The following is a 27,927-nucleotide window of genomic DNA, read 5'->3' as shown; positions in this document are numbered from 1 at the left end:
CGCTACCAACTATATGGGTTTCCACGGAGTTGACATGAAAGAGGCCACACAGGTTTGGCTATATAAATAATTTAATTAGCAATGAAGTTGGGCTGGTGCCGACGTGATCACCCGGCGGCGTATTTCGAAACGCTTCGCTGCACTGATCACCCACGGGACTTGTCTGCTCGCGCGATGGATAACGGTAATTTAAGGTGGTCATTGGCTGCACCCCAATAATAAACCCACGTAAAACATACCAAATCACCATTAATAAGAAACATAACGCGTAGATTTCAGTTAAGAATAAAAAATTAAATTTAGAAAAAATTAAGCAACCGAAAAAAAAAAAACAAAGAACAACAACTGCTGGTGCTCGAACCCAAGCCGTCAGCGTCTGCACTGAGTACTCCACATCGAGGTCACAGAGCCCAAACGGTGGGCGCGTATTATCAGGCGCTCAAAAAGATAGCGCGCGCAGTGACATCACACATGTCACGTGGGTGCTCTGTGCAGCGAAAACGTTTGGAAACACGCCACCGGGCGAGATGGCGTGACTCGTAGGTGCGGGTCAGGAAGGCGGCTGGCGCTGTACCTCGGAGACCTGGCCTCTCGCTCTGTGGCCAGGGTGCACGGGGTCCGGGAAGGCCGGGACTCTTGTTCCGGGGAACGGTGGTGTCCACGCACGCTGCAGGGCCGTGGGGGAGAACTCAAAGTGCGGCTGCGGGTTCGCTGGTCTGCGTAGATGGGAACGAGGCATGATCGTCGTCTCGATCTCCGTTAGGATTCGAGAGCGCTTTCGGATGTCTCCTACGGCGGGTTCGGCGGCGGCGGGTGGCGAGAGACCAATCGAGGGATGTGAGGGCCTTCTTATGGCCTCCGCCAGCGCCCGTAGGGCAGGCAGAGCTGGGTGCTGTTTCGGGTAACTGGCGCACGGCCGGTCTTTGCGCACTCCTGGCGCATAGGCTAGGTCTCCACCCACCGCCGGTGGTTCAGTAAGGATGATGTCCCCCAAGGGCGGTCTTTGCTCGAACGTAGGGTAGGACTCGCGTCACCTGTTCGGGGTTTCTGTGTTCGCCGTCGGCGGTGGGTATCAATGTCCGAACGTCACATTCGGATATTCTTTATTGAACTCTCATTGTTGTTCAAAACAAATATATTAAAGCGATCATCAGTGTGCGAGAGCTGAAATGTAACTAAATATGTTGCTGAGAATTATATTGAAAGGGTTTCCTTTGCTCATCATCATCAACAGCCTATTATACGCACTGCAAGACGAAGGCATCCCCCATTGACCTTTACCCGACCCTTTACCGTTAAGCGAATTACAGGTGAGTCAGCGCTGATAGTCATACAGAGTGAATTATTTCGACCACACTACCGTACTCACCAGGCACGTAACTATATTCATCATCATCATCACCTGCCTATCTACGCCCACTGCCGGGCGAAGTCTTCTCCCATTAATTTCCAATTAGCCCGGTCCTGTGCTAACTGCTACCAATTTATCCCCGCAAACTTCTTGATCTCATCTGCCCATCTAACTTTCTGATGCCCCCTGCAACTACATTATATTCTCAATTTAATCGTCGGTAACGCTCTCCGGTAGCCATTGTCTACTACTCGTGGATACGCGTGAGACTGTTGTGTACCTTTACTGCTGTATTTCCGCGCTGGCATACAAGCTAAAGGAGCTTGTATCCGAGTCATTGTGTGGTGGCAGTATAAATCTGTAATTCAATAGTTGCGAACGGAAACGGCCATGGCATGTATTCCGTGAGCGGCTCGACACTTAGAGCAAAGCAACCGGACCTGAACGTTAGCGTGCTCACATTAGCCGCCAGACGGCGAGAACGCATTTGAAAGCGGGAATTGCAAGAATACCGAATTTATCGTATTCGTGTCCACGAAGTCACGCTTGCACGTATATATAACGGACAGGAAGTAACTTGCTAGTAAAATAACTATTCTGCAGTGAAGCTGTTGCAGAAAACCTCCTCCGTTTTTTCGGTCAGTGAAACGACAGACGCTGCCCCGTATCCACAGGTCACTTCCCTACACCCTTTCCTTCGGTCACCTGTTCGCCTCCGGCGGTGTCTCGTTAGTTGTGCGCGTTCAATGCACGTAGCTCTCTATTGTGACGGCATACACCGCCTAGCGATGTAATCGCAGCTCCGTACGGGCCGAGCTATGAGTAGGAACGGCGTTGTGCCCAGCCAGGAAGAATAGTGTACCTTCGAGAGCGCCGGTGTAAGCAGAAGCGGCAAAGGGCGCGATGCGACGGAAGGACACCTCCATGGACACCACCGACGATGATCCGGCCATAAACGCCAAGCACAAACGCGATCGCTCGCTGTGGCCCCGAATAGAGCCATTAGATCAGGTTTGAGATTATCGGCACTTTTTTCTCTCATTATTGAATGGCGCCGACCGCGCCCATTGGTCGAACCGCGTCATGTGACATTTTTTTACCCCTTGGGCGCTGACATTTTGGTGCCTCTGTGTTGCCACGCGCGCGCTCTTAGAGAAGTCGTAATTTTTGGAGCGCAGCGCGGCTGTATGACACGTTGAGAGTGAGTTTTTAAGCCCCCCGGAAAAAGTAGCGATGCCCTGCTTCTCCGTACGGGGCTGTTTCAACCGGCGGGAAGGGCGAAAACGCCTGCATCGCTCCCCGCTAGGAAATAACGACAGCGACCTCGCGTAACCTACAGCCACTAGAAAAGCGTGGCTTAATTAGGTGCTTCAGGGTAACCATAGATTCACTAAATAAGATATGCTAGCGTAATCGAGCCTGTTCCCGTCTCATTGGCCCGCTGTCTCTAAACCTTCAAAAAGTAAACAGAGCTGTCATGGTTGCCTAGCGGCGCCCAGACCAATTCTGCCCGTCAATGTCAGCCGCAGTAGCATAAAGCTGGCCACCCTGGGCTCAGGGTAATTATTATGAGTAGGTAATTATTTTATAAAGCCCAAAAGAAAAAAAAACTACCATGCATGGTCTGCGGTGGCCACACGATCTAAACGCTGTGACTTCGGGAGGATGTGTACCGTGATTGGACCATGTCCTAGGTTAGAATAAAACAAATTTCGGTTTTGGTTCTGTAAAACAGCTTGCTTGACATCCGACGTTATCGCTGGATGAGCCGTTTCGATATCTCAATAATCGTCATACTACGCTACTGCAATGTTGTCGGCTGTAAATACCTAAGATAAGCCTCCCAGGACGGCTTGGACTCGTAGAAATCACTAGCCGAAGCGCACGCAGTGGAGTAACGGACCAGAAGGCAGACGGGGCAGTACGACCTTGTAGGTTCTGGAGTCGTCAGATGACGCAACTGTAGTACCTGAGTGAGTGAAAAACTTTATTAGACGAGAGGCCATGGGGCCCTGGGGGGAGCAAGGATGAGGGGAAAAGGGGAAGGTCACAACTCGCACAATGAACACAGTTGCAGTCTTGGCCTCCTAATCACAAAATGAACACATAAAAGTAAGTCAGTGGCACTAAAATGCCCAGCTCACACTTAAATGTACAGTTCACGCTGTATACAATGCGGTTCACACTGAAAACAGTGCACGCTGCAGTCAGTTCACATTGTAGGTAGAACGGGGAGTCTACCAGGCCGTTACACTAATGTGTAGAGTCCGTTTTCAAGGGCGTACTCGGTGATTGCTTCTAGTGTGGTGGGATCGTCGCGGACCCGACTAACATGTTGCTGTTCAGTCGCAGGGGCGGGATCTGCAGTTAAAAGCTGGTGGCGATTACGGTCGAATAATGGACAAAGCCAAATTAAGTGATAAAGATTTGGTGTGCCTTCACGACTACAGTGGGGGCCTCAGCGCAATTAGGATCCTGCTGGAGCTGTGCATTTATAAATAATGTGGGGGGTGTACGCTGCATTCGCATACACTTTATTGGTGAATACTTCCCCTGGACGCGAGAAGCGCTTGAGAGGGGCAAGGATGCCAACAGGAGTTTCTTCCTGTAAGAACTTGCAGCTTTCCTTTTTGAGGTGACGAAGCTGAAGTGGCCAGTCTGCCTGGAGATGGGGGACGGGCGTGGCGGTCACCACGGGAGGTCATTGTAGCCTCTCCCTGGCAGCGTCGTGTGCCATACGGTTGCCTTCTGCGCCTTTAGTGTGTCCTGGAGTCCAAACAATTCGAACTTTGAAGCCTTCAATTTGTAGGTCTCTTATCAAGGTGAGGATGTTTGTTGCCGTATTGTTCGGTGAAAACGGACGATTTAACTCTCGGACAGCAACATAGGAATCCGTGATGATGCGAAATTTCTTCGTGGATAGATGGCCGGAATGGTTATAAATTCGCTGCGGGGCTCCCAGAATTCCTAGAAGTTCTACCTCTTCTACGAGGTCGTATGTGTTAGAAATGTGCCTGGATCAATTCAATTTCGGCAGATCCTCAGATGTCCAGGCAATGGCCGCCGTCGTTTCATTCAGAGCCGCGTCGGTGTAGATGTCAGCTTCGTCGCCTTCCTTGTCATTTGCGAGAGTTGAAGTTGAAGTTGAATGCGGAAGTTGAAGTTCGAGTACTTTTCTTTTATCCTGGCGGATCGGGCGTCGACGCAGAATTTCGATGGGTGGGCGTTCCCACGGAGGGAATGCTGTCGGCAAATCGGTGCTCTCAGACTGACTATTTAAGTGGTCCCATTTTTGGAGTCTTTTTCCTTGTGGCGAATGGTCCAGATGATATTGGAAGCGTAGTTTTGTCTCTTCGATGAGGTTAGCGAGAGGCCTCGGCCCAAGCACGATGCGCTGCTTCCAGCAGAATGCATTGCAATCGTGGCCGTAGCAGCCATCGTCGTCGTCTTCACTCCGGCCACGGCCCAGCGCTGTGGGTGTTTGAAATATGAGGTATATAACGTATAACGAATTTATTATTTTTATTTAGTTTTAGCATTTCAAACAGCTTAGGTAGCTATTTATTGTATAGCGCTCGTGCAGTAAGCGTACCCCAAATTGCCGCGATATCTCACGTTTACCAATGGCATTTCTTAGACGAAATGGCGTTCGCAGATGCGGAGTCGTGGTGCTGACCGCTGTGCTTGTTCACCCAGCGAAAAAAAGCGCTTCCTGCTCGCTAGTTTTACGTTGTACGCTAAAAGATTCAGTTGATTTTATTTCCTTAGCACCTATATTGACTTCGATAACTTCTCCCACCTTCAAGTAGCCTTAGATTTTCCTACTACCGTACCAGCCAGCGAAGCGTCGCATTTGCGATTGCGCAGCGTTTGTGTGGAGCGACCTGGACTTGGAGCTTCATACAGTGTACAAACTAACAAACTGAAGAAACACACATTCTTCCATTCACAAACGTGTCGTGGCTTAGTTTCAACTGAGCGAACGAATTAAACGACCCGTTTCGGGCTGGCGGACTAAACGCTGGGCCGACTGACACTGCCGGAAAGTCGGCGGGCCGTGCAGTAGCGCAGTCAAGCCAACTCATCTCCTCCTGACGTCACACCATAACGCCACAAAAAATGGGCGAGGACTCAGAGAGGAGGGCAGAATTTTGGAATTATTTTTCTACTAATGAAATGCACGTAAACACACTCAGAATGGTCTAAACGTGGCCTATGGACTCCGAACTACAATTTGCGCTAGGAATCCCGCAATGTTTACTAATCACTTCAGTGTCCCTTTAATGCTTCTCCTGCCAGACGGCGCGGTTTGAGCAGTAGTTTGCGGCGGCGCCTCTGGTGCGGTATGTGATCGCTTGTAGCTTTCCGTGGACCTCAGACCAGTTGCCATGATGCGTGGTTTTCAAGAGCGTAAGCGCGCGGCCGTGGCGTTATGGCAATGTGTGACATCGGAATGTGTCGACTAGGGGCAGGTGTCTGGTGTAGTAACCCACAAACAGCTTCACTGATCGTTTACCTTCAGATAGTGGTATGGCAGTGACTTTTTTCTATGGCGTGAAGCAGGGGGATACCTTTGTATTAGCTTCGTTGTGTGGGCCTCGTGAATAGGAACTAGGTGCGCGAGAATACCTGGACGAGATTTACCAAAGACATTTCTGTTGCGTCGCACCCGTTTCAATACGATCGATTTGAAGCAGTCGGCTGCCTTGTGCGGGGCTTTAGAATAGCGCATGCCATTCAGCAGTGCGCTTTTTATAGAAAGTATTTTTGCTCTTTTAGGAACTTAAAAATGACTTAGCCACTGGAAAACTCCAGGATATCAACAGGTAGTTGACAGAACAGCTGCAATTTCGGTGCTGATCACGATGTGTGGAGTATTTTGGGCGTGCTTTAAGAAAGAATTGTATAACCAGGGCAGACGTTGTTGTACCCCAAAAACCGCCACAGTGTACGCAATTTTCGTAATAATAGATGTCAGGAAAATTTAAATCGATAAATCGATAAACTATGTTAAATAGTTTAAATTAAAATCGATAAACTATGTTACCGAAATTAAATGGTGCATCAGCAGTCCTCAGGCACAGTTCTCGTTGATTTCTTCACAATCCTTAAGAAGTGCTCAAAATCCATACAAAGCTACACAATAAAAGATGCTCAAAGAGTCAGTTATGAGCAAGCCAGACATGCGGCACAATAGGATCTATCGAGGCATTATGCAGCTGTGCTCATGTTTCGCACCCTTACAACAGAAACTGTTTGAGGCAGTGTAGTGGGGGAGCCCGAGTGTTATCGATACCGCAGCTACAGAATTGACAGCACCATGTTACCAAATTGTGAAGTAGAATTTGGGTCCTTGATTGTTTTGTGTGTCTGCTTCGAGAAGCACCTTTGACAATCAGTTATACGTACCCGTAACGATGGTTGCGCTTTCTGCAGAAATTGAAACTGTGTTTCTTACAAAATATGAAACGCCTACGAATAAATCGTGTAATGTAGTCTTAATAGGCGCAAGATCCCCGTGGAATTGGCGTTGGCATGCGACCTACGACTACATTCCTCTATCGTACGCATGGAGGCATTTCCAAATTCAGGAAATATTGCAGCTCTCTTTCTCCGCACACAGCTGCTGCTATACGCAATTTCAAAACAGGCTGATCGCACTTTGATACAAACAGGCAGCTCTGTTCACCTTCGTTTTGAAATTCTTCGAGCCTACTTCTGTGCGTCACCCCCTGTGTATTGTATGAATCTCAGTTGAAGTAAAAAAAAGTACCCCTAAAGAATTTCCCCCGCTGTGTCCGGCGAACGGTGCTATATAAAGCGCATTTTAGTACATGCTACAATGTCTTTTAAATTTACGCTCTTTCTGGAAGAAAATATGCTTCACAAATAGGGACCGGAACCTGGAGTTTGCCGCGCGACACTAGCGCCATTTTTTTCCCGTAGTGGTGGAAAGCGGAAGTTATGGACTAAAAAAAAAAAAAGAACGTGCCGCAGCTGTGAGCGCGATGCCCACAGCTGCGGCACGTGATTTTTTTTTTTAAGCGTGAGCGCTTTTTTTTGCTTGCCGCGAGTGTTTCCCGAGGCAGTAGGGCTCGAACGTTAATTACCTCATTTAGGTTAATTAGTTAATTATTGATTAGTCAGATTGGGTTAAAAGTCAAAGTGATGTCAATAGGGGTTGTGAGGTATCAAATTAAAGGTCTCGATTAGTGGAATCACGTGGTAATAGTCATGAGGTAATCACGTGAGTCATAGATTGGGTTAAAAGGAAAAGTGATGCGACTAGGGCTCGTGAGGTATCAAATTAAAGGTCTCGATTAGGGGAATCACGAGGGAGAAATTAAAAACTGCTTACTGGTTATGGTCACGAGATAGTCACGTGAGTCACGAATTGGGTTAAAAGTCAAAGTGGTGCCACTAGGGCGTGTGGGGTATCAAATTAAAGGTCTCGATGAGGGGAATCACGGGGGACAAATTACAAATTGCGTCCTGGTCATAGTCATGAGACAGTCATGTGAGTCATGGATTGCGTTAACAGTCAATGTGAGGCCACTAGGGCTTCTGAGGTATCAAATTAAAGGTCTTAATGAGTGGAATCGCGTGGGATAAGTTAAAAATTGCTTCCTTGTCATAGTCATGAGACAGTCATGTGAGTCATGGATTGGGTTAAAAGTCAAAGTGATGCCACCAGGGCTTGTGAGGTATCAAATTAAAGGCCTCGATTAGGGGAATCGCGTGGGACAAGTTAAAAATTGCTTCCTGGTCATAGTCATGAGACAGTCATGTGAGTCATGGATTGGGTTAAAAGTCAAAGTGATGCCACCAGGGCTTGTGAAGTATCAAATTAAAGGCCTCGATTAGGGGAATCGCGTGGGACAAGTTAAAAATTGATTCCTGGTCATAGTCATGAGACAGTCATGTGAGTCATGGATTGGGTAAAAAGTCAAAGTGGTGCCACTAGGGCTTGTGAGGTATCAAATTAAAGGTCTCAATGAGTGGAATCGCATGGGGCAAGTTAAAAATTGTTTCCTGGTTATAGTCATGAGACAGTCATGTGAGTCATGGATTAGGTTAAAAGTCAATGTGAGGCCACTAGGGCTTGTGAGGTATCAGAATAAAGCTCTCGATGAGGGGAATCGCGCGGGACAAATTAAAAATTGCTTCCTGGTCATTGTCATGAGACAGTCATATGAGTCATGGATTGGGTTAAAAGTCAAAGTGGTGCCACTAGGGCTTGTGAGGTATCAAATTAAAGGTCTTAATGAATGGAAGCGCGTGGGACAAGTTAAAACTTGCTTCCTGGTCATATTCATGAGATAGTCATGTGAGTCATACATTGGGTTAAAAGTCAAACCGGTGCCACTAGGGCTTGTGAGGTATCAAATTAAAGGTCTCGCTGAGTAGAATAATGGGGGACAAGTTAAAAATTGCTTCCTTGTCATAGTCATGAGACAGTCATGTGAGTCATGGATTGGGTTAAAAGTCAAAGTGATGCCACCAGGGCTTGTGAGGTATCAAATTAAAGGCCTCGATTAGGGGAATCGCGTGGGACAAGTTAAAAATTGCTTCCTGGTCATAGTCATGGACAGTCATGTGAGTCATGGATTGGGTTAAAAGTCAAAATGGTGCCACTAGGGCTTGTGAGGTATCAGAATAAAGGTCTCGATGAGGGGAATCGCGCGGGACAAATTAAAAATTGCTTCCTGGTCATAGCCATGAGACAGTCATGTGAGTCATGGATTCCCCGCACGGGGCACCTTGAGCAATCTTGGTGACGGTACTGGCGATACCGCGGACCCCGAGCCCCCAAACATACGCTGGATCCAACCGTGGCAATGTGTTTATAGGTGGAGGGTTAGAAACCACGAACGGTGGCCGTCGGAGCCCAGGTCAAGCTCCGGCGGATGGGCTCCCTGTCTGTCTACCAGGCAGGGAGCTCCGGGACCTCTTTGGCTACCAGGGTAAGGTCAAAGAAGAAAGTACCCCAGTCTCCCTGCTTTTTAATGTATCATATGGCATTTTCGAAACCCCCCCCCAGACGTGATCGGCCCCCGAAAAGGGGCCGCACCGAAGTTTCCTTTCCACCCCTACCAACTATCAACGTTCCAAAACATGACAACTATCCCCGTTTTTTGGTCCTCGAATCAATAGACAAATCCAAACCCGTCTCCTCCCAATCTGTATTCCTCGTCTCCAAGTTCCTTGAAGGAATCATTGGCAAATCTTTCGAAGCGAAAAAACTACGAACAGGCGAAGTGTTGGTTGAAGTCAAGACGCAGCAGCAAGCCACAAATCTCCTGACCCAAACCCGCATGGCAGATCTGGACATCACTGTCACACCCCACCGCAGCCTCAACAGCTCGCAGGGGGTGATATCTCAGCCAGATCTGCTAAGTGAACAGAGGCCGACCTTCTGGAAGGCCTGAAGGATCAGGGCGTAACAGCTGTCAGGAGAATCACCATCCGTCGCGACAATGTAGAAATACCAACAAAGCACGTAGTCTTAACATTCAGCAGTTCAAAACTTCCTGAGCACATCAATGCTGGTTTCATTAGGTGTGGTGTACGTCCGTACATACCTAACCCGCGCCGCTGCTACAAGTGCCAGCGGTTCGGGCACGCTACGACTTCTTGCCGCGGCAAACAGACCTGCGCAAAATGCGCCGCACACGACCACCCCACTGAAAATTGTGACTCCACCACCTTCACCTGCGCAAACTGTCAGGGGCCGCACGCGGCATGGTCCCGCAGCTGTGAGAAATTTCACCAGGAGAAGAAGATAATTCACGTAAAAGTAACCGAGAACATCTCCTTCCCCGAGGCGCGAAAGAGGTTCGCCTCTTTCCCCCTGGGGAGGTACGCCGACGCAGCTCGCCGGGGGGCGGAGCGGCGTCTTGTTTCGGCGGGGACCCAGTACCGCGAGTTGGACTTGGTCCCGCCCCCGCCCCCCTCTGGGTTGCCTCAGGCAGCCCAACCCGCCTCCGCACCGCTCGCTGAGCCAGCAGCGGCTGTGGTGGCAACCACGTCTCGTGGGGATGCTGCTGCACCCACTGTTTCCTCCTCTCCACCGGCCCGAAGCGCCTGCGAGGGCCCGGAGGAGATGGAGCTGGAGGAAACCGCAGCAGTTCCCACCTCCGCCGCACCGCCTGTGCCACCCGGGGCGCTCGTGACGCCCTCGGCGGTCGCGGCCAAAACGAAGGGCACCGCAAAGGGTGCCCAGTCCAAGTCTAGGGGGCCCAGTCCGCTGGGCACCCCCTTGCCCTCAGATGACGACCTAGACGTCGAGCCGTTCCGGCATGCACCACAGCGGAAGGAACGGGCTCCGGCGTCCAGGTCAGTAGACAAAATGAAAAAGCCCCTTCCAAGAGTACAAGCCCCGAAAGCCGACACGTAAACACACACATACTCCAGTAGATCTAAACTTCAATAATGGGAAGAGAAAATATCATACAATGGAACTGCAGAGGCCTTCTTAAAAATCTTGATGATGTTTATGAGTTACTGCATTCCAATCAGCCAAGTGTCATGTGTGTACAAGAAACACACTTAAATTCCAGACATACAAACTTTTTGAATAGTTACCAGGTATTTAGGAAGGACAGGGTTGGTGGTGGTACATCTTCCGGGGGTGTGGCCATCATTGCCCGAAAGTCCTTGGCGTGTCATTCTATCCTGTTACAGACCGTCCTTGAGGCTGTTGCCATTCGTACCATAATTTTCAATAGGCTAATAACTCTATGCTCAGTTTACATCCCTCCTGATTTCCAGCTCTAGAGCTCGGATTTCGAGGGTATTATGGATCAGCTACCCACACCTTTCATTCTTTTAGGCGACCTCAACGCACATAACTCTCTTTGGGGCTCTGCTCGCACAGATGCCCGAGGTCGCCTTATCGAAAAATATCTAACATCTTCGGGAGCATGTCTATTCAATACAAACAAGCCTACATACCATAATATAGGACACAATAGTTATTCGCACCTCGATTTGGCGATTGGCTCTGCAGTACTCTTTCCATCTCTAGAATGGGACGTTGGCACTAACCCATATGGCAGTGACCACTTCCCAACCACATTAACATACTTAGGTAAAGGCCCGAGCAGTCCATCTTCCCATAACAGGTTCAATGAAGATAGAGCGAACTGGAGTACATTTACAGAAACATCTAAACTACACCACACATCCATTGAACACCTACACGTTGAAGAAGCTACCCAACTCCTCACGGCGCACATCCTCGACGCCGCTGAGAAGTCCATTCCCCACGCCTCTGGTGCTCCGCGCAATCAGAGGAGGCCGTGGTGGAATGAGGACTGTAGGCGGGCGCGAGAGGCCCAGAACAAGGCGTGGGGTATCCTTCGACGGTACCCCACGTCGGGCAACCTTATTTTGTTCAAACGGGCCAAGGCGTTAGGAAAACGTGTGCGCCGTGAGGCAAAACGAGAGAGTTGGCGCACCTTCCTTACATCTATTAACTCGTACACAGACACACACAAAGTCTGGACACGAATACGAAAACTAAAAGGACAACAGACACACAGCCTGCCCCTGGTTAGTACAACAGGGGACACACTGGAAGACCAGGCTAACACACTTGCACAACACTTTCAACACGTTTCCAGCTCTGCACACTACACAAACACTTTCCTGAGACATAAAACCACTTGTGAAAAGAAGTCCTTACATGATAATAACAAGTCAAAATCTGGTTACAACTCTGAATTTACTCTTTATGAGCTGAAGGCTGCCCTGAGCACATGTAAACCTTCAGCTCCAGGCGCAGATCAGATTACATACACAATGATACAACACCTACACCCAGATACTCTTGAAACACTCCTACACTTATACAACAACATATGGCTTTCGGGGCACATTCCGAAATCTTGGAGGGAGGCTATTGTAGTGGCGTTCTTGAAGGAGGGTAAGGACCCGTCTTCTGCCGCCAGTTACCGACCCATCGCCCTCACAAGCTGCCTGTGCAAGCTTCTCGAGAAGATGATTAACAGGAGACTCGTGTACTTCTTAGAATATAATGGTCTTCTCGAGAGCTGCCAGGCCGGCTTCAGGGTGGGGCGATCCACAAACGACCAACTCGTCGCCCTTGAGTCGTATATAAAGGATGCCTTTGTCCACAAACAGTTTTGTGCTACGGTCTTTTTTGATCTCGAGAAAGCCTACGATACCGCTTGGCGATACGGGATACTTTGCGACCTAAAAGCCTTCAGTGTCTCGGGAAATATGTTTAATACACTTCGTAGCTACCTGGCGGAGCGAACCTTTCGTGTGAGAGTTGGCACTGCCCTTTCAAATGTTTTCCTGCAGGAAAACGGCGTGCCTCAAGGCGGCGTTTTGAGCTGCACATTGTTCATTGTCAAGATGAACTCACTTCGAAAGGCGTTGCCACGAACCATTTCCTGTACAATATATGTAGATGATGTGCAAATTTCTTTTAAATCATGCAATATGTCAATCTGCGAACGCCAAGTCCAGCTTGGTGTCAACAAACTAGCAGGCTGGGCAGATCAGAACGGTTTTAAGCTGAACCCAGTCAAGAGCACTTGTGTTGTGTTTTCCAAAAGGCGTGGGATCAGGCCAGATCCAGACATCAAACTGAATGGTGTCTCGATTCCGGTCAAAAAAGAACACAAGTTCCTCGGTATAATTCTTGATGAAAAACTTTCCTTTATTTCTCATATGAAACAACTAAAACAAAAATGTCTTAAAACAATGAATATCCTTAAGGTTCTCTCACACCAATCCTATGGTTCCGATAAAGAACTCCTGCTGCGCTTGTATACTGCTTTGGTTGGGTCTCGTTTGGACTATGGCAGTGTGGTATATGGGTCGGCGAGTAAAACAGCATTGCGAATGCTTGACCCAGTACTACACTTGGGGCTACGGCTTGCGTCGGGTGCTTTTCGCACTAGCCCTGTCGAGAGTCTATATGTTGAATGTAATAAATGGAGCCTTGAGAACCAGCGAACGTACATGGACTTGCTTTATGCTTTTAAAATTTCATCTCAGAATAACCACCCTTGTTATCCTGTCCTTAACGATACATCCACATCTGTGCTGTTTGTATATCGCCCGTCCATTACTCCGCCTTTTTCACTTCGAGCGAGAGAGCGAGCCTCGGATCTGAGTGCTTCGTTTTTAGACGTGTACAGGTCATCCTCTTTAAACATTTTACCGCCTTGGCAAGTTCGCCCTGTGTCCTGTGACCTTTCTTTTATAAAGCTTGACAAAAATCGGGTACCGCGAGCTGCAATACTTCAGCACTTTCTTTCTTTGCAGTTCAAATACCCACGTGCTGAATTCTACAGTGACGCTTCTAAAACCTCCACTATGGTGTCGTGCGCTGCTCATGGTCCAAATTTCAATGCAGCCAGAACCATGAGCGTGCACACAACAATTTTTTCAGCAGAGGCGTACGGAATTTTACTGATTGTACGACATATGCTTGAAAATCAAATTCCCAATTCTATCATCTACACAGATTCTTTGAGTGTTGTTCGCGCATTATCATCGCATAAACCCCCCCAAAACCACATAATTAATCTTGTATTCAACACTATCATGTCGGTGTATGCGGAGAAGCATCGGCTGCTCCTCTGCTGGGTCCCAGGACACGCTGGGATCGCTGGGAACGAGTTGGCGGACGAGAGGGCCGGTGCTGCTGCACTCAGGAACACTGTCGACATAACAAGCGTACCATATACAGACCTCAAGCCTCACATAAAACAGCACCTGCGCAGAACATGGCAAACACACTGGGACGAACAGACAGACAACAAACTACACGTAATAAAGCCACACTTGGGACGGTACACAACTGACTCACACAACAGACACACAGAAGTCGCCTTGGCAAGGCTACGGATAGGGCACACCCATGCGACGCACTCGTATCTGCTGACGGGATCTCCTAGACCCCAGTGCGGCAGGTGCGGAGAGGCCCTATCCGTAGTGCACATACTAATCACATGCAAGGCACTTCACACAACACGACACAAACACTTCAGAGAACTCTACAGACAACATCTCCCCCTACATCCATCGTTTTTCCTAGGTGATGATGCCATTGTTTCCGTGAAACGTGTGTTTGAGTATTTGTCCGACGTCAAGTTTTTAAACCTCATGTCCTATCACGCATCATGAAATCTGGCCCTATACACCAGCCATGCTCATTGTCGTGTTGTGATTTTACTTTTGTTTTTGCTGATTTTACTTAGTGTTTAAGGTTTCACCCCTATCATCGACTATTGTTTTGGCGCTCTTTGCCCCAGTTGGCCTTGCGCCATAAACATCCAACGATCATCATCATCATCATCATGAGTCATGGATTGGGCTAAAAGTCAAAGTGGTGCCACTAGGGCTTGTGAGGTATCAAATTAAAGGTCTCGATGAGTGGAATCGCGTGGGACAAGTTAAAAATTGCTTCCTGGTCATAGTCATGAGACAGTCATGTGAGTCATGGATTAGGTTAAAAGTCAATGTGAGGCCAATAGGGCTTGTGAGGTATCAAATTAAAGGTCTCGATGAGAGGAATCGCGTGGGACAAGTTAAAAATTGCTTCCTGGTCATAGTCATGAGACAGTCATGTGAGTCATGCATTAGGTTAAAAGTCAAAGTGATGCCACCAGGGCTTGTGAGGTATCAAATTAAAGGCCTCGATTAGGGGAATCAAGTGGGAGAAATTAAAAATTGCTGTCTTGTTATAGTCATGAGATAGTCACGTGAGTCACAAATTGGGTAAAAGTCAAAGTGGTGCCACTAGGGCTCGTGAGGTATCAAAATAAAGGTCTCGATGAGGGGAATCATGGACAAATTAGAAATTGCATCCTGGTTATAGTCACGAGCTAGTCACGTGAGTTATAGATTGGGTTAAAAGTGAAAGTGGTGCCACTAGGGCTTCTGAGGAATAAAATAAAGGTGTCGATTAGGAGAATTACGTGGGACAAATTAAATATTGCTTCCTGCTTATATTCATGGGATAGTGACGTGAGTCATAGATTGGGGTAAAAGTCAAAGTGATGCCCTAGAGCTTGTTATTGCCCTCCCGAATGTAAAAAGCAAGTTGCACATTCGAGATGGGGTCTGATGGGGTGTTGAAAAGTGTGCTAGGAATGTGTGTTCGCGCTGGTGGTGAAAGCGACAATAGCATATCTGCACAAGATCCCGGCATCCCAAAGTCCAAAGTAGTCCAAAGTCGGCTATGAGTCGTTCGGTGAATATTCGTTTTTTAAGCTCGCCGAGAGCAGACTTGTTCAGTTTCTGCTTTCTTCAAGCTCCCCTATTCTAAGGGAAGATTTTGTGCGTCTTCAATATTACTGGGGACTTTCTGACCCGTTTCGGAATGAGAACAGAATGAGCTCTGCATGCTGAGTGGTCAACGCAGCTCCGGTGCTTCCGAATAGGACGTTATCTACCGGGGCCCGATCGCGAAAGGAAGCCACATCTCTTACCGCACATTGGGCAGGGGTCGTTTGCTTTCGCGAAAAAAAAAGGCTGTTTGGGTGTATTTTCACAAGCAATAAACACCTTTTCCTGATTTAGCGTCAAGAAAACTATAAAGGAATGCTACCAACAAATGTTTTGAAAAGCTCTTCAGCAGCCCTTTAAAAGCATGTCGAGCTTTTAATATGTTTGGAATCGTGTTTTTTCTATTTCCGATATTTTTCTAAAAAAACATGAAAAGAAAATTTTTTTCACGCCCTTCACTATTTGATGGAAATTACAACTCTACTGTGGTGGCATCTCCTTGCAATTCGAAATGAAGCTTTTGTCTTATATATAAAAAATAAATATATTCATTTGTTTTGTTTGTTTATTGCTACTTTGTTACTTGTGGCTGATATGCCATGTGAAGCAACGTACGTAGCACCAACACAATAATATACCAGGATGGTAAACATATCTATGGTGCTTTACGTTTTTATGGTAGTAAACAAATATACACATGACGAACCAGCGCGCTTCGGAAGCCTTTTACATCCCCTGGCAGTCTTACAGCAGTAACTGAAAATAGCACCCGCTGCAGTGGCTCAGTTATGCTGCTGAGCCCAAGGACGCGGGTTTGATCCCGTTCGCGATCTCTGCTTTTCTTATGGAGGAGAAAAAAAGGCGATCGTATGTCGAGATTTCGTCGCGCGTTAAAGGTGCGCAGGTGCTCAAAAGTAATCCAGAGCCCTCGTGGCCCAGGTGCACAGCCGCGGCGCGTAAACTCTCATAAATTGAATTTAAAAAGGCCCTATATCTCCGTCCTTTGCTGCAAATGCCATCGAAAGACAGTAGTCGTCTGCCATCCGAGCCTGTAAAACCCCCTTGTGTCCCCCCCCCCACCCTGGTCTCTTCCGCTCCCCCTCCACCACCATAGATGCAGTCGAAGTTTGCTCAATTTGATCCGACTCTCCTGCGTTCGCTGCATCTGTTCAGAGCTCTTTTTTCTATGGCTCTTTGGCGCGAATTAACAGCCCCCCAAAAAAGCAACACGCAGCGCCTCAAGAAAGCAAGCAGTGCTTGCTCCAAAGTAGTGGATAGGAAGCGTCGTGCTGCTAGGGGGAAAATAAACTCGAGCCACCGTCGGGAAAAGAGTTGTCAATCATGAAGCTGAGGAATTTGAAAGGCCGGTGAAGTAAAAATATAATATTTTCCAGCAGTCCCATGACGGCACCTGATTGCAGCGCCAAACTTTCCTGTAGTGAAATTTGTTATAAACGACTTCATGCTCTAGAGAGTATGTTGCAAGCCACCGACAGAACGAGTAACGCCAGTCACGTGATGCGCCGTCCAGAATGACTGTCCCCAAGAATACTCGTGGCGACGTCACCCACTTCTTAGGGAATGCGCGGCGCAACAGCGCCATGATGCGCCCTGCAAGACGTTTCGAAGGGTTACTCTTTTAACGTGACAGCACTATACTGTCTTTTCTGCTCCTTAAAACTGTAATGAATAAATCGACATGCATGTATTCCAATATACAGATACCTGTTTGTGTCGTCTCGCTACAACTATTCACAACTATCTGAACACTGGCACCACGATTTGTAAACTATTCCACCATAAAAAATAAGGAAAGTTTAGGAGAGGCTGTGACCACTTCTTTCGTGCAACCGGTAACGCCATCTTAGGAGTGTTCACTTGTTCTTGTATTTTGAGCCCATTCTCCCTATGGTTCTCCTTAAGTCGCTTCTCGCTTCGTCTTCTTCAACTGTGCCTCTGAACGTGTGGAAGCAATTTTGTAGCGTCGGCAGCAACGAAAATTGATAACTTGGATTGTTTCAGCTTGTCCCGCGAAACGACATATTGCCGCACTAGCGACGCCGCAGCTGCGAATTCGTTTGTCAATTCGCACCATAGAGAGCGGGCTTATGGCACCCTACTTGCATTTACGCTTAGGGCAATAGATCCATTTTTGCCACAAGTGTGGTTCCAGAACATGAATACTCATCCGCCCACTTTCATTCCAATACCGTATCAATTCGAGGCGCAGACAAAGAAGTGGCTATGATTATTATTGTAACGATCGTCCTTCTGCAGCTCCGCTAGACATCTTGTACCTCATCACATAGCTTAGCTTTGAGGCTCACTTCATTCGACTGTTACAGTATATATGCCCAAGTCCGAGTAACGGTTTTTGCAGTGGCTCAGAAAAATCAGCCCGCATTTAGAAAGATCCCCGTACAAATATTTTCCGGGGTGGGCTGACGGCAACACATGTGAAGTTCTGTTACTTCACCATCGCGCCCCGCTTGGGCGAACTACATTATGCAACCGGCCAGCGCGGATGGTGTGCAAGCCGTGTATTGGCACGGAGTGTTCTGCGAAGGCCGCATTACCTTGGTTACACAAGCGGCTGCCATAGAAATGCTGCACCTCATCAATATTATTTTATTTTATGAGCACTAATATGGATTACGGTCGAAACTGTGTAGCATATGTTATACAACTCCCAGACGGCAGATCAAATTATCTTTCGAGCGAATGACATTTGCTTTATGTCAATGTTTCAGCGCTACACGACAACACCGAAGGACGTTTGAGATGAATGATATTTAGCGGCGAACCGTGGTTCGGGAGGTCATTCAGCGGCGAATAGAGTGGCCTCGACAGCAGTGCCGCATCAACAGTGAAGAAAGTTCACTAATACACCAAAAAATACGGTTTCTAAAAAGTGTCAGCAAACATATTTCCCCTTCATATTGTGTTTAAAATAAAGAAAGGCAAACAAGTACTATGTAAAGATAAAATCGCGCCCACAATGTGCGCTGTACCCTAATACGGATTCTTCGCGGACTTGTGTCGGCTTGTAATATCAACTGATGTCACCTAAACTGGTGATCTTTCTAACTTTATTTAAAGATATTCGTTCGTTATCTTTTCAAAAAATAGATTGTATGAAAACATTCTAGATGGAGACCTTTCATTTGATCTCCCCCAAGCCCCAGTAGCGTCACACTCACGGTTAACCGAACCTATGACTCACGTGACTATCTCATAAGTATAACTAGGAAGCAATTTTTAATTTGTCACATGTGATTCCCCTCATCGAGACCTTTAATTTCATACCTCACAAGCCCTACTGGCACCACTTTGACTTTTAAACCAATTCGTGACTCACGTTACCATCTCATGACTATAACCAGTAAGCGACTTTTAATTTGTCCATGATTCCCCTCATCAAGGCCTTTATTTTGATACCTCACGAGCCCTAGTGGAACCACTTTGACTTTTACCCAATTTGTGACTCACGTGACTATCCCATGACTATAACAAGAAAGCAATTTTTAATTTGTCCCACGTGATTCCACTCATCGATACCTTTAATTTGATACCTCACAAGCCCTAGTGGCACCAATTTGACTTTTAACCCAATCTATGACTCATATGACTGTCTCATGACTATGACCAGGAAGCAATTTTTAACTTTTCCCACGTGATTCCACTCATTAAGACCTTTAATTTGATACCTCACAAGCCCTAGTGGCCTCACATTGACTGTTAACCCAATCAATGACTCACATGACTGTCTCATGACTATGACCAGGAAGCGAATTTTACTTTGTGCCCCATGATTCCTCTCATCGAGACCTTTAATTTGATACCTCACAAGCCCTAGTGGCATAATTTTGACTTTTATCCCAATCTATGACTCATATGACTGTCTCATGACTATGACCAGGAAGCAATTTTTAACTTTTGCCACGTGATTCCACTGATTAAGACCTTTAATTTGATACCTCACAATTATAGTGGCCTCATATTGACTTTTAACCTAATCCATGACTCACATGACTGTCTCATGACTATGACCAGGAAGCAATTTTTAACTTGTCCAACGCGATTCCACTCATCGAGACCTTTAATTTGATACCCCACAAGCCCTAGTGGCACCATTTCGACTTTTAACCCAATCTATGACTCATGTGACTGTCTCATGACTATGACCAGGAAGCAATTTTTAACTTGTCCCACGTGATTCCACTCATTAAGACCTTTAATTTGATACCTCACAACCCCTAGTGGCCTCACATTGACTTTTAACCTAATCCATGACTCACATGACTATCTCATGACTATGACCAGGAAGCAATTTTTAACTTGTCCCACGCGATTCCACTCATCGATACCTTTAATTTGATACCTCACAAGCCCTAGTGGCACCAATTTGACTTTTAACCCAATCTATGACTCATATGACTGTCTCATGACTATGACCAGGAAGCAATTTTTAACTTGTCCCACGTGATTCCACTCATTAAGACCTTTAATTTGATACCTCACAAGCCCTAGTGACCTCACATTGCCTTTAACATAATCCATGACTCACACGACTGTCTCATGACTATGACCAGGAAGCAAATGTTACTTTGTGCCCCATGATTCCACCCATCGAGACCTTTAATTTGATACCTCACAAGCCCTAGTGGCACCATTTCGACTTTTAACCCAATCTATGACTCATGTGACTGTCTCATGACTATGACCATGAAGCAATTTTTAACTTGTCCCACGTGATTCCACTCATTAAGACCTTTAATTTGATACCTCACAACCCCTAGTGGCCTCACATTGCCTTTTAACCTAATCCATGACTCACATGACTGTCTCATGACTATGACCAGGAAGCGAATTTTACTTTGTGCCCCATGATTCCACTCATCGAGACCTTTAATTTGATACCTCACAAGCCCTAATAGCACCATTTTGACTTTTAACCCGATCTATGACTCATATGACTGTCTAATGACTATGACCAGGAAGCAATTTTTAACTTGCCCCACGTGATTGCACTCATTAAGACCTTTAATTTGATACCTCACATTCCCTAGTGGCCTCACATTGACTTTACCCAGTCAATGACCACTAATTAATTAATTAACCTAAATTTTACGTAATTAAAATGAACGCGCGTCGCCCGGACCTAGTTTCTGGCAAAAATTGTGCGTGTCACGTGACCAACATCATCACGGTAACGAGCGGTTGCACTTTTAATCTGCACGTAAACACGCGTGCTCCACATTCACACGCCAGGAAATACCCAGTTCAGTTTTGCGATTTTCTTCCGCTGGTGGCGCTGTTGAACGGCGCCAGCAGCGCCACCTGTCCCACGTTCGGGCCCCTATTGGGTTTAAACCCTGCGATGGTGCAGGAAGATATACTCGGCAATAAATGAGACCACAAAAAAAAAATCGGCGCAGCTTGCACTGGTGGTGCTACGTTGGAGAAGCACCACAGCTGGGGCTCGACCGAGCTCGACTCCAGCGACACGGACAGCGTATCCAAGCAGAACGGGAGCAGAAGGAGCAATTATATGCACGTTCCTCGTGCGACGAGCGGCCGCACAAGAGTGTCACTCTTGACATTAACGGCCGCCAAAACGTCGTCGCCGCCTACCGAATCCAGCCCGCTTACATCGCTTTCTCCGACCCGCCCACGGTTTCCCCGTTTCAAAGATCCCGCCCCGAAATTTCCATGCTCAACCAACCAGAAAATGACGAGTGTGAGAGCCCCTCGCATGGCGCAAGCGCACGGGCAAGCCTAAACGACGCCAGGTACTCCTCACGAGGGGCATGCTCACGTGCACTCGGATTTTTTTCGTAAAGAAACCGCGAATGTCACGTCGGGCGCCTCCAGCCGGGGAAGTTTTTTTCTTTGTGTTTTTTGCTAACGCCAGCGGAGCAAGCTCAAGCTCGAACAGCTCTGCGGATAAAACTTTAGAGTAGGGCAACCTTTGCCAAAGCATTCCACTTACTCAACTCACCGTTGTTAGTTTCTAGTCAGTGTACCGCGTGTTTTTTTTTTTCTGGGTTGATTTAAGCTGGTCGTGCAGAAACGTTCGAGAACTAGCAGTGCATACCGATAATCGATCAACATAGCTTGCGTTTTTAGTGAAATTTGTGAGGTTAAGAGATCGTCGCACAATCCTCTTGGGAGCTTGCTGCGATCAATTCTTTCGCCGCTACCCTCTATTTCCTCCCTTTTTAGGGCGAAAGCTTTACTAGGCTACATCTTTCAGGGTTATTCATTGCGTCTCAAGTGAGTTTGAGCCTCCGACACGCAAGCTCGCCTGGTCGCTTTGCTTGCTAGGAGCGTTGCCGCCACGGCACTTTGAGACTAGGCGCTGAGAAGGCTATGTGACTTTCGCCTGATTCCTCAGCGCCCTGTTGGCCGTGTAAGCTGTGTGTGCCTACGTTTCAGTGCTAGCGAAATAGGCGAGAGTGTAGGGGCTATTTCGCTGGCGCTGGGTTCCTCAGTCTCGCCGTTGGTAACGCTCAGGCTCGACTGTCCGCGCGTGCCTTTCAGCGCAAGCAAAAGGTACCACCCAATCACCCGTTAGATATCGACAGACGGGAGTCTGCGAAATCTCAAGCCAAGGCAAAACTTCTTGAAACACTGCTTTGGTAGTAATATTTGCTTCAGCAAATGATCACTATGCTCATATCTGTAAACCTGAAACATTTTTCCCCACCACAGCCGCTGGACCTCCTCTATGGAGGTGCTATGTTTGTGTAGCCTGTGTCTCATGCTCTTCTATGGCGTCTTTGTTGTCTTTAACAGAAAAACCGGTGGGCCCATACTGCTGGAGAACTCCCTTGACTGCGACGAGGAGTGCTTGGAGCAGGTTGCACCCAGTGGAGGCTCCTCCACCCCCATGACGTCACCTCTGCGAGGCGAACTGGCGTAGAGAAACGTTGCACTGCTAGTCCAGCCGATTTTGCCTTTCAACCCTTGTGATAGGGGCACTTGTGTGCCCTGTAAAAACAGCGGCAGAATGATGAGCCTTAGCTGTTTGCGTTTTTTAACATGTTTAGATGTTGTTAACTTGTTGTTATATGTCACTTAATAGCAAGTCATTTATTAGGGGATAGCAGAAACAGGCTTTACCATTTGACCGCCACCCTCAGTTGTCGCACTGCCACCGAAAGTTAGATACTCGTGACTGGCTACGCCTAAACCTTGCTCATGTATTTATTGTTAGTCTGAACAGTGGCTGCTTTGATAGTAGTGCCGAGTAAGGCTGTAAATGTGAAAAATATTCATGTCATTGAAAGGTGAAAGGAAATACCGTTCGGTACATCATTAACTGGTAATTATTAGATGCGGTCACGCAGATTAAAATACATTTAGGCTAGACCGAAAGATACACTGGCGCCTTATTAATTTTCTTTGATACTTTCACTTAATTCGGCAAGACGATAAAATTTTGCAAAACACCTAGATTATCAATTAGTTCGCCTGCTTGTCAAGCGTCCATTCGTCTAAATAGTTGCAATTTTGTGAAAAATAAAGCAGATGTTTATAAAAGTGACCAACATAGAGGCGTTCACTTATAGCGAACTTCAACAGAGCAGTTGAATGAGCATGACAACGACGAGGAGAGAAGAACGAGACTGGAGATACGATGATGATGAACGCAGTACTTCTTCTGTTCGTTGTTTGTCACATCCCGCAGCTCTTTGTCTTTTAGTGTGATGTTACCTACCGGTTTACCTCACCACGATTGTAACTTTCAAACAATATTGGTATAATAATGCGAGTAGTTTTTTATGAGGAAGCACGTCTAGTGACCGGTACCGATTTTCACGACATCGCATGGCTCAGTACTTACAAGAGATACAGACGGCCGTGCTACTTACGGGTACATGGTGTCATTACTCTGCGTAGAATCGGCATCACTAGAAGCTTTCAAAAAATTTGCCTGCGCATTTAACTCGTAATTTTATCCTAGTTCGAGCGGCAGCCGGCACACTGGTGTTCTGGAGTACTTATTAAATTATAACTTCGTATTTATGAATTGTGGCTGGATTTCTAGGGAATAAAAATGCGCGTTTTAGACGCCTATAATTGGCGGAGAAAACGACGTTATAGGCTCCCAACGACGAAAATAAAGGCAGGATACATTTTTACATGAGTGCAAATAATACACACGAAGACGTGCGCGGCCTTTATCTGCGACAAGGAAACCAAAAATTTTATTGTTTAGAGATTGAACAAACACGTCAGCAGTAGAACAGAGCCGTGTATTTTTTACATAAAACTGCGGAATTAATCAATATCCATTGTATTATTTCAAAATGCGCCATGTTAAAAGCGCCATTCATGTTAAATGACCGCGGTCGCTTGCTCTAGCGTAGCACATTGTGAAACAATCACAAAAAAAGAATAATTGAAAGCTGTGAATACTGAAATGCGCTACCTTGCAACGATAAAATTGCGCACAATGACCAAGGTTGCCGCCGTAAACGTTTAGCGCCGATTAAAGTCGGCGAGAGCACCTCCTGGTTGTTACATATATGCCAATTTTGCTCTCATCCCTCAAATCCATTCCAAATTGGTTGTCAAACATACTGAAGTTTTACCTTCCGATGCTCCTACGGGAGCCTTGTTCAGAATGAGCGCGTGCCGTGGAAGACGATTCTGTATATTCGGCATTTGGCGGGGCAGTGGCTTCGGATGGATCTGATGCAGATTGCCACCAGTCCTATTTATGGTGTCTAGCGTTGCTTTTGTGATCAGGGACTCCAGCAGCATGCGAGAACAACATTGCGCTGGCTTGTCAGTACTTTCGCCTCATTCCTGTAGACAATGTGTCCAGTCCTCTCACAGTGCCCCGCAGGTGCACTTGGTTTAGCAGCGAAGCGGTTCAGCAAATCGTTTCTCTATGGTGTCCGCAGTTAAACATGCAATAAAAATTCCAACCGCTCGTGCACTCGTACCTCGTTGCACTTTCGCCAAGCTAAACATACCTACTTCTCCGTGGCAAATACTACCCCCCCCCCCCCCCAAAAAAAAAAACTCCAGCGCTCGCCGCGTGCGTCGAGCGCACGCTCTGCCTAGGGAGATTATCCAACACTGGCCACAAAATCTCCAGCGTTCGCCGTATCGTGGCAACACTTGCTCGTAACGAGAAAGACACGTCAAAGCGTACGCCCCTCATTCGATCGTCCTCGTGTCGTCATGCGCATGCCCTCTATACCGCAAAAGATCCGCGACTTGAGTGTCGGAGCTGCTGTAGGTGGTCATTGACTTCACATGGACCAGCCGCGGATAGTTCGTACGGCCGGGGAAGAGGCCGCTCTTCGACAGGCTCAGCGTGCAAATAATCCGCTACAGACGATAAGTCGCGCTTACAGAGTGGTGCACAAAAACGTCGACCAAGACGACGAGCTCAGTCTTGTCTTGCTCGAGATCAGGTCACTGAAATTCCTTGCCGTCTACGTCAACCACGTCATCACAACGATACGAAAACTCAAATTTTCTTCTGTCAAGGATCACCTACAACAGCTTCGCCATTCAAGTCCTGCGCGTGAGGGCAAACTTCCCTGTATTTATGGTGCATGGCCCCTCTTCACGTCTGTGTATATTGTGTAGATTGTCTGTTTCGCAGATATACTCTGAACTACACTGGGCGAATGGAATCTTGTAAACAACACCTGAATGTTTGCAGCGTGGGAGGGAATGTTTCTGTTAACATGGTTAGAACGTAGCTTGCTAGAAGGCACGTCCGCGATGTGCACACCGCGCTTTTTTGAAAATGCCTGCCAGCGCTTCACCGATGTGCGGGACTTAGGATATTGCAGCTCCTTTTGTTTCGGGTAGCTATTCCGTTCTAGGTCTCTTGCAATCGGTTTTGTTTCTTTTCTCATGATCTCGGGGTATCAGCACTGTCGTTTTGCTCTGCTCGAGAGTGTCGTCATCACTGATCGTTTATTGTATATAAGGTCGTTTATGGGACACAGTGGATCGTTTGCCACTGCACATGCTCCTTGCGAACACGGTACCCGTAGGGGTGCCCGAACTTCAAACTTCGGTATTTTTGTCTTGGTCAGTGCAGTGACTGCAACCTTATAGTTGCAAACATGCTTTTAGCTGACCAGACGGTATTCGGCCAAACTCTGGACTGAGCGCTCCTTTGCGTCTGCTTAAAGCTACAATTTTGCGACACGACAAAAAGAGACAGAAATATTGATTGATTGATTTTGGAGTTTAACGCGCAGACGCAACGCAGGCGATGAGGCGCGCCGTAGTGGAGGGCTCCGGATTAATTTTGACCACCTGGGGATCTTCATCGTGCGCCGAATTCTCGTACACACGGGCGTTTTTGCTTTTCGCCTCCATCAGAAAAGCGGCCGCCGCGGCCGGGAATCGAACCCGCGACCTTGTGCTCAGCAGCGCAACGCCTTAGCCACTGAGCCACCGCGGCGGGTAAGAGACAGAAATAATAAACGGAAGACAGATGATGCTTCATTAGAATTTAGCATGTTCTTAGATGAAGACTTTAAGATGCAGTGGTGGCAATTTTCTCATAGATATTATCCCAATTGTACAAGCAGGACATCTCAACTTTGCCAAACACACTTTCACACATTTTAAAATAAGTTTTAAGGGATTTTTACAAGCCGAACAGATTTTTTTATAGAAAAGCGTATTTTGGAGCCCGTTGGCAGTATGAATTTTAAAGTGTAAGGATATGTAGCTCCGCAGCGATGTATCGCTGTTGGCTCTGCAATATAGATGTGATCTGCTAACAAGGGCCTGTTCCATGCTCAAACTTTCAATTTAAAACTGAGTTGGATTTGAGTATGCTTCCAGAAATGAGGATGCGACTGCGCATGTTTGAAGAAAGCTGTTTGGAGAGAACGTGAGGCTTAGTCTGAGAATCACTGTAAAAATTGTGGAAGCAATAGCAAACTGCGCCATCTCCGGAGCTTTCATTAAGAACTGCGCCTCATGTCACTGAGAGTAATCATCCCGTTTCACTGCTGCTAGCTGCTGTTTTGTGGGAGTTGGTTGAACTATCGGACTAGGTTAACGTCACACACTTCAGAGCAGCCAATGATGTCCTGTTATATAAACAGCGATTCTAAACTGCACTCAAAAGCGGAAATTAATACTACATAGTGTTGATATAGGCACTAATTTTTAAAATGGGCATTTTATTTTTGAAGAAGAAGTTTAATGAAGTGCTGGGAACAATGAATAAGTAAAAACACTGCAGACAAGGGTCCCAAAATCAGTTACTGTACCGGGACCCTGTAGGCATTTACAGTGGAATCTCGTTGGTACGATTCGGCATATTACGTTTTTCGGCCAAATAAGTCTTTCTTTTCGTTCCCGGTCAACGTCCCTTAGAAATAATGCATTTTCTTGCGTTTATTAGGATCACGTTTGTGCCGAAAATTGGATAATACGATCGCGAAAGTGGATCTCGACCGAGATTTTTAGTAATCTTACCTTTAGTTTTTGGTAGACTTGCTCGAACCGCATTCCAACAAGCGGCGACCGGCACGTTACAGAGACTCCGAGGAAGCGGAAGCGCCGCTTCTGCGTCAGAAACATTACTGCTATGCGCGGCCGTTCCGTGCAGGGCTGATGATAAGTCAGGCAATGCAGGCCGCCCGGTAGCAAATCTTATCATGATCAACGAAGAAGGTGCGCAATGCTCGTGGCAGGATCGACTTCTCTTCCCGACTTCTCGCATGGACCACGCTTGCCTCGCAGTGATTTGCTTTGTTTTTGCCTTGTTTCGATGCGCGGCCGTGTTTCCAGGCTTGTGGCTACGTCAAAGAAATGCAAGGCGCAAGTGTAAATTGTAGGCCAAATTGAAGAGAGCCCGAACAGGAACCGCGTAGAATTGGCAAGCGAACTCTCTTTGCCAGTGTCAACGCTCAACACTATTGTCGGTCACCAAGAGTAGCTTCTAAAGAAGCTGCAAGATTTTGGACCTGGTGTGAACCAAACGTGAGGTGCGAAGTATGAGAAAAAGAAAACATCCTGCTTACATGGTTGAAAGAAGTTAGAGGGACAGGAGTGAACTTCGACGGGTCATTTCTACGCGAAACGGTTGACAACGTCGCGATCTCCATGGAGGTTTAAAACTTTCAAGCATCCAGGGGCTGCCTTCACCCATTTACGGAATGACACCGACAGTGAGCAGTTTTCTCCAGTTTACAAATAATTTAGCTGCTGGGAGCGATTCGGTTCCACAAACCAAAGTGAACCGCCAAGACCAAGAGAAGAACTCGTTAACGTCGTTGACGATGTAAATAACAGAATGCGAAGAAACA

At 47.1% G+C, this 27,927-nt stretch overlaps 1 protein-coding gene across 1 annotated transcript in view; it reads left to right on the top strand.

Moving 5' to 3' along the window:
* Positions 1 to 23,249, top strand: part of LOC144168909 (uncharacterized) — a 59,592-nt gene extending 36,343 nt beyond the window's left edge. The window contains exon 6 of the mRNA XM_077697906.1: positions 22,418 to 23,249. Within this exon, the coding sequence (XP_077554032.1) occupies positions 22,418 to 22,544 (127 nt within the window). The 3' untranslated portion in view covers positions 22,545 to 23,249. The remainder of the gene's footprint in view (positions 1 to 22,417) is intronic.
* The last annotated feature ends 4,678 nt before the right edge of the window (positions 23,250 to 27,927 follow it).

This window comes from Haemaphysalis longicornis, unplaced genomic scaffold (assembly GCF_048455015.1).
Source record: "Haemaphysalis longicornis isolate Haplotype H1 unplaced genomic scaffold, Haemaphysalis longicornis Haplotype H1 scaffold_2, whole genome shotgun sequence".
In the NCBI taxonomy this organism is placed as follows: Eukaryota; Metazoa; Arthropoda; class Arachnida; order Ixodida; family Ixodidae; genus Haemaphysalis; species Haemaphysalis longicornis.
The sequence above is the reverse complement of the archived record's forward strand: the minus strand, read 5'-3'. Positions and strand labels throughout refer to the sequence as shown.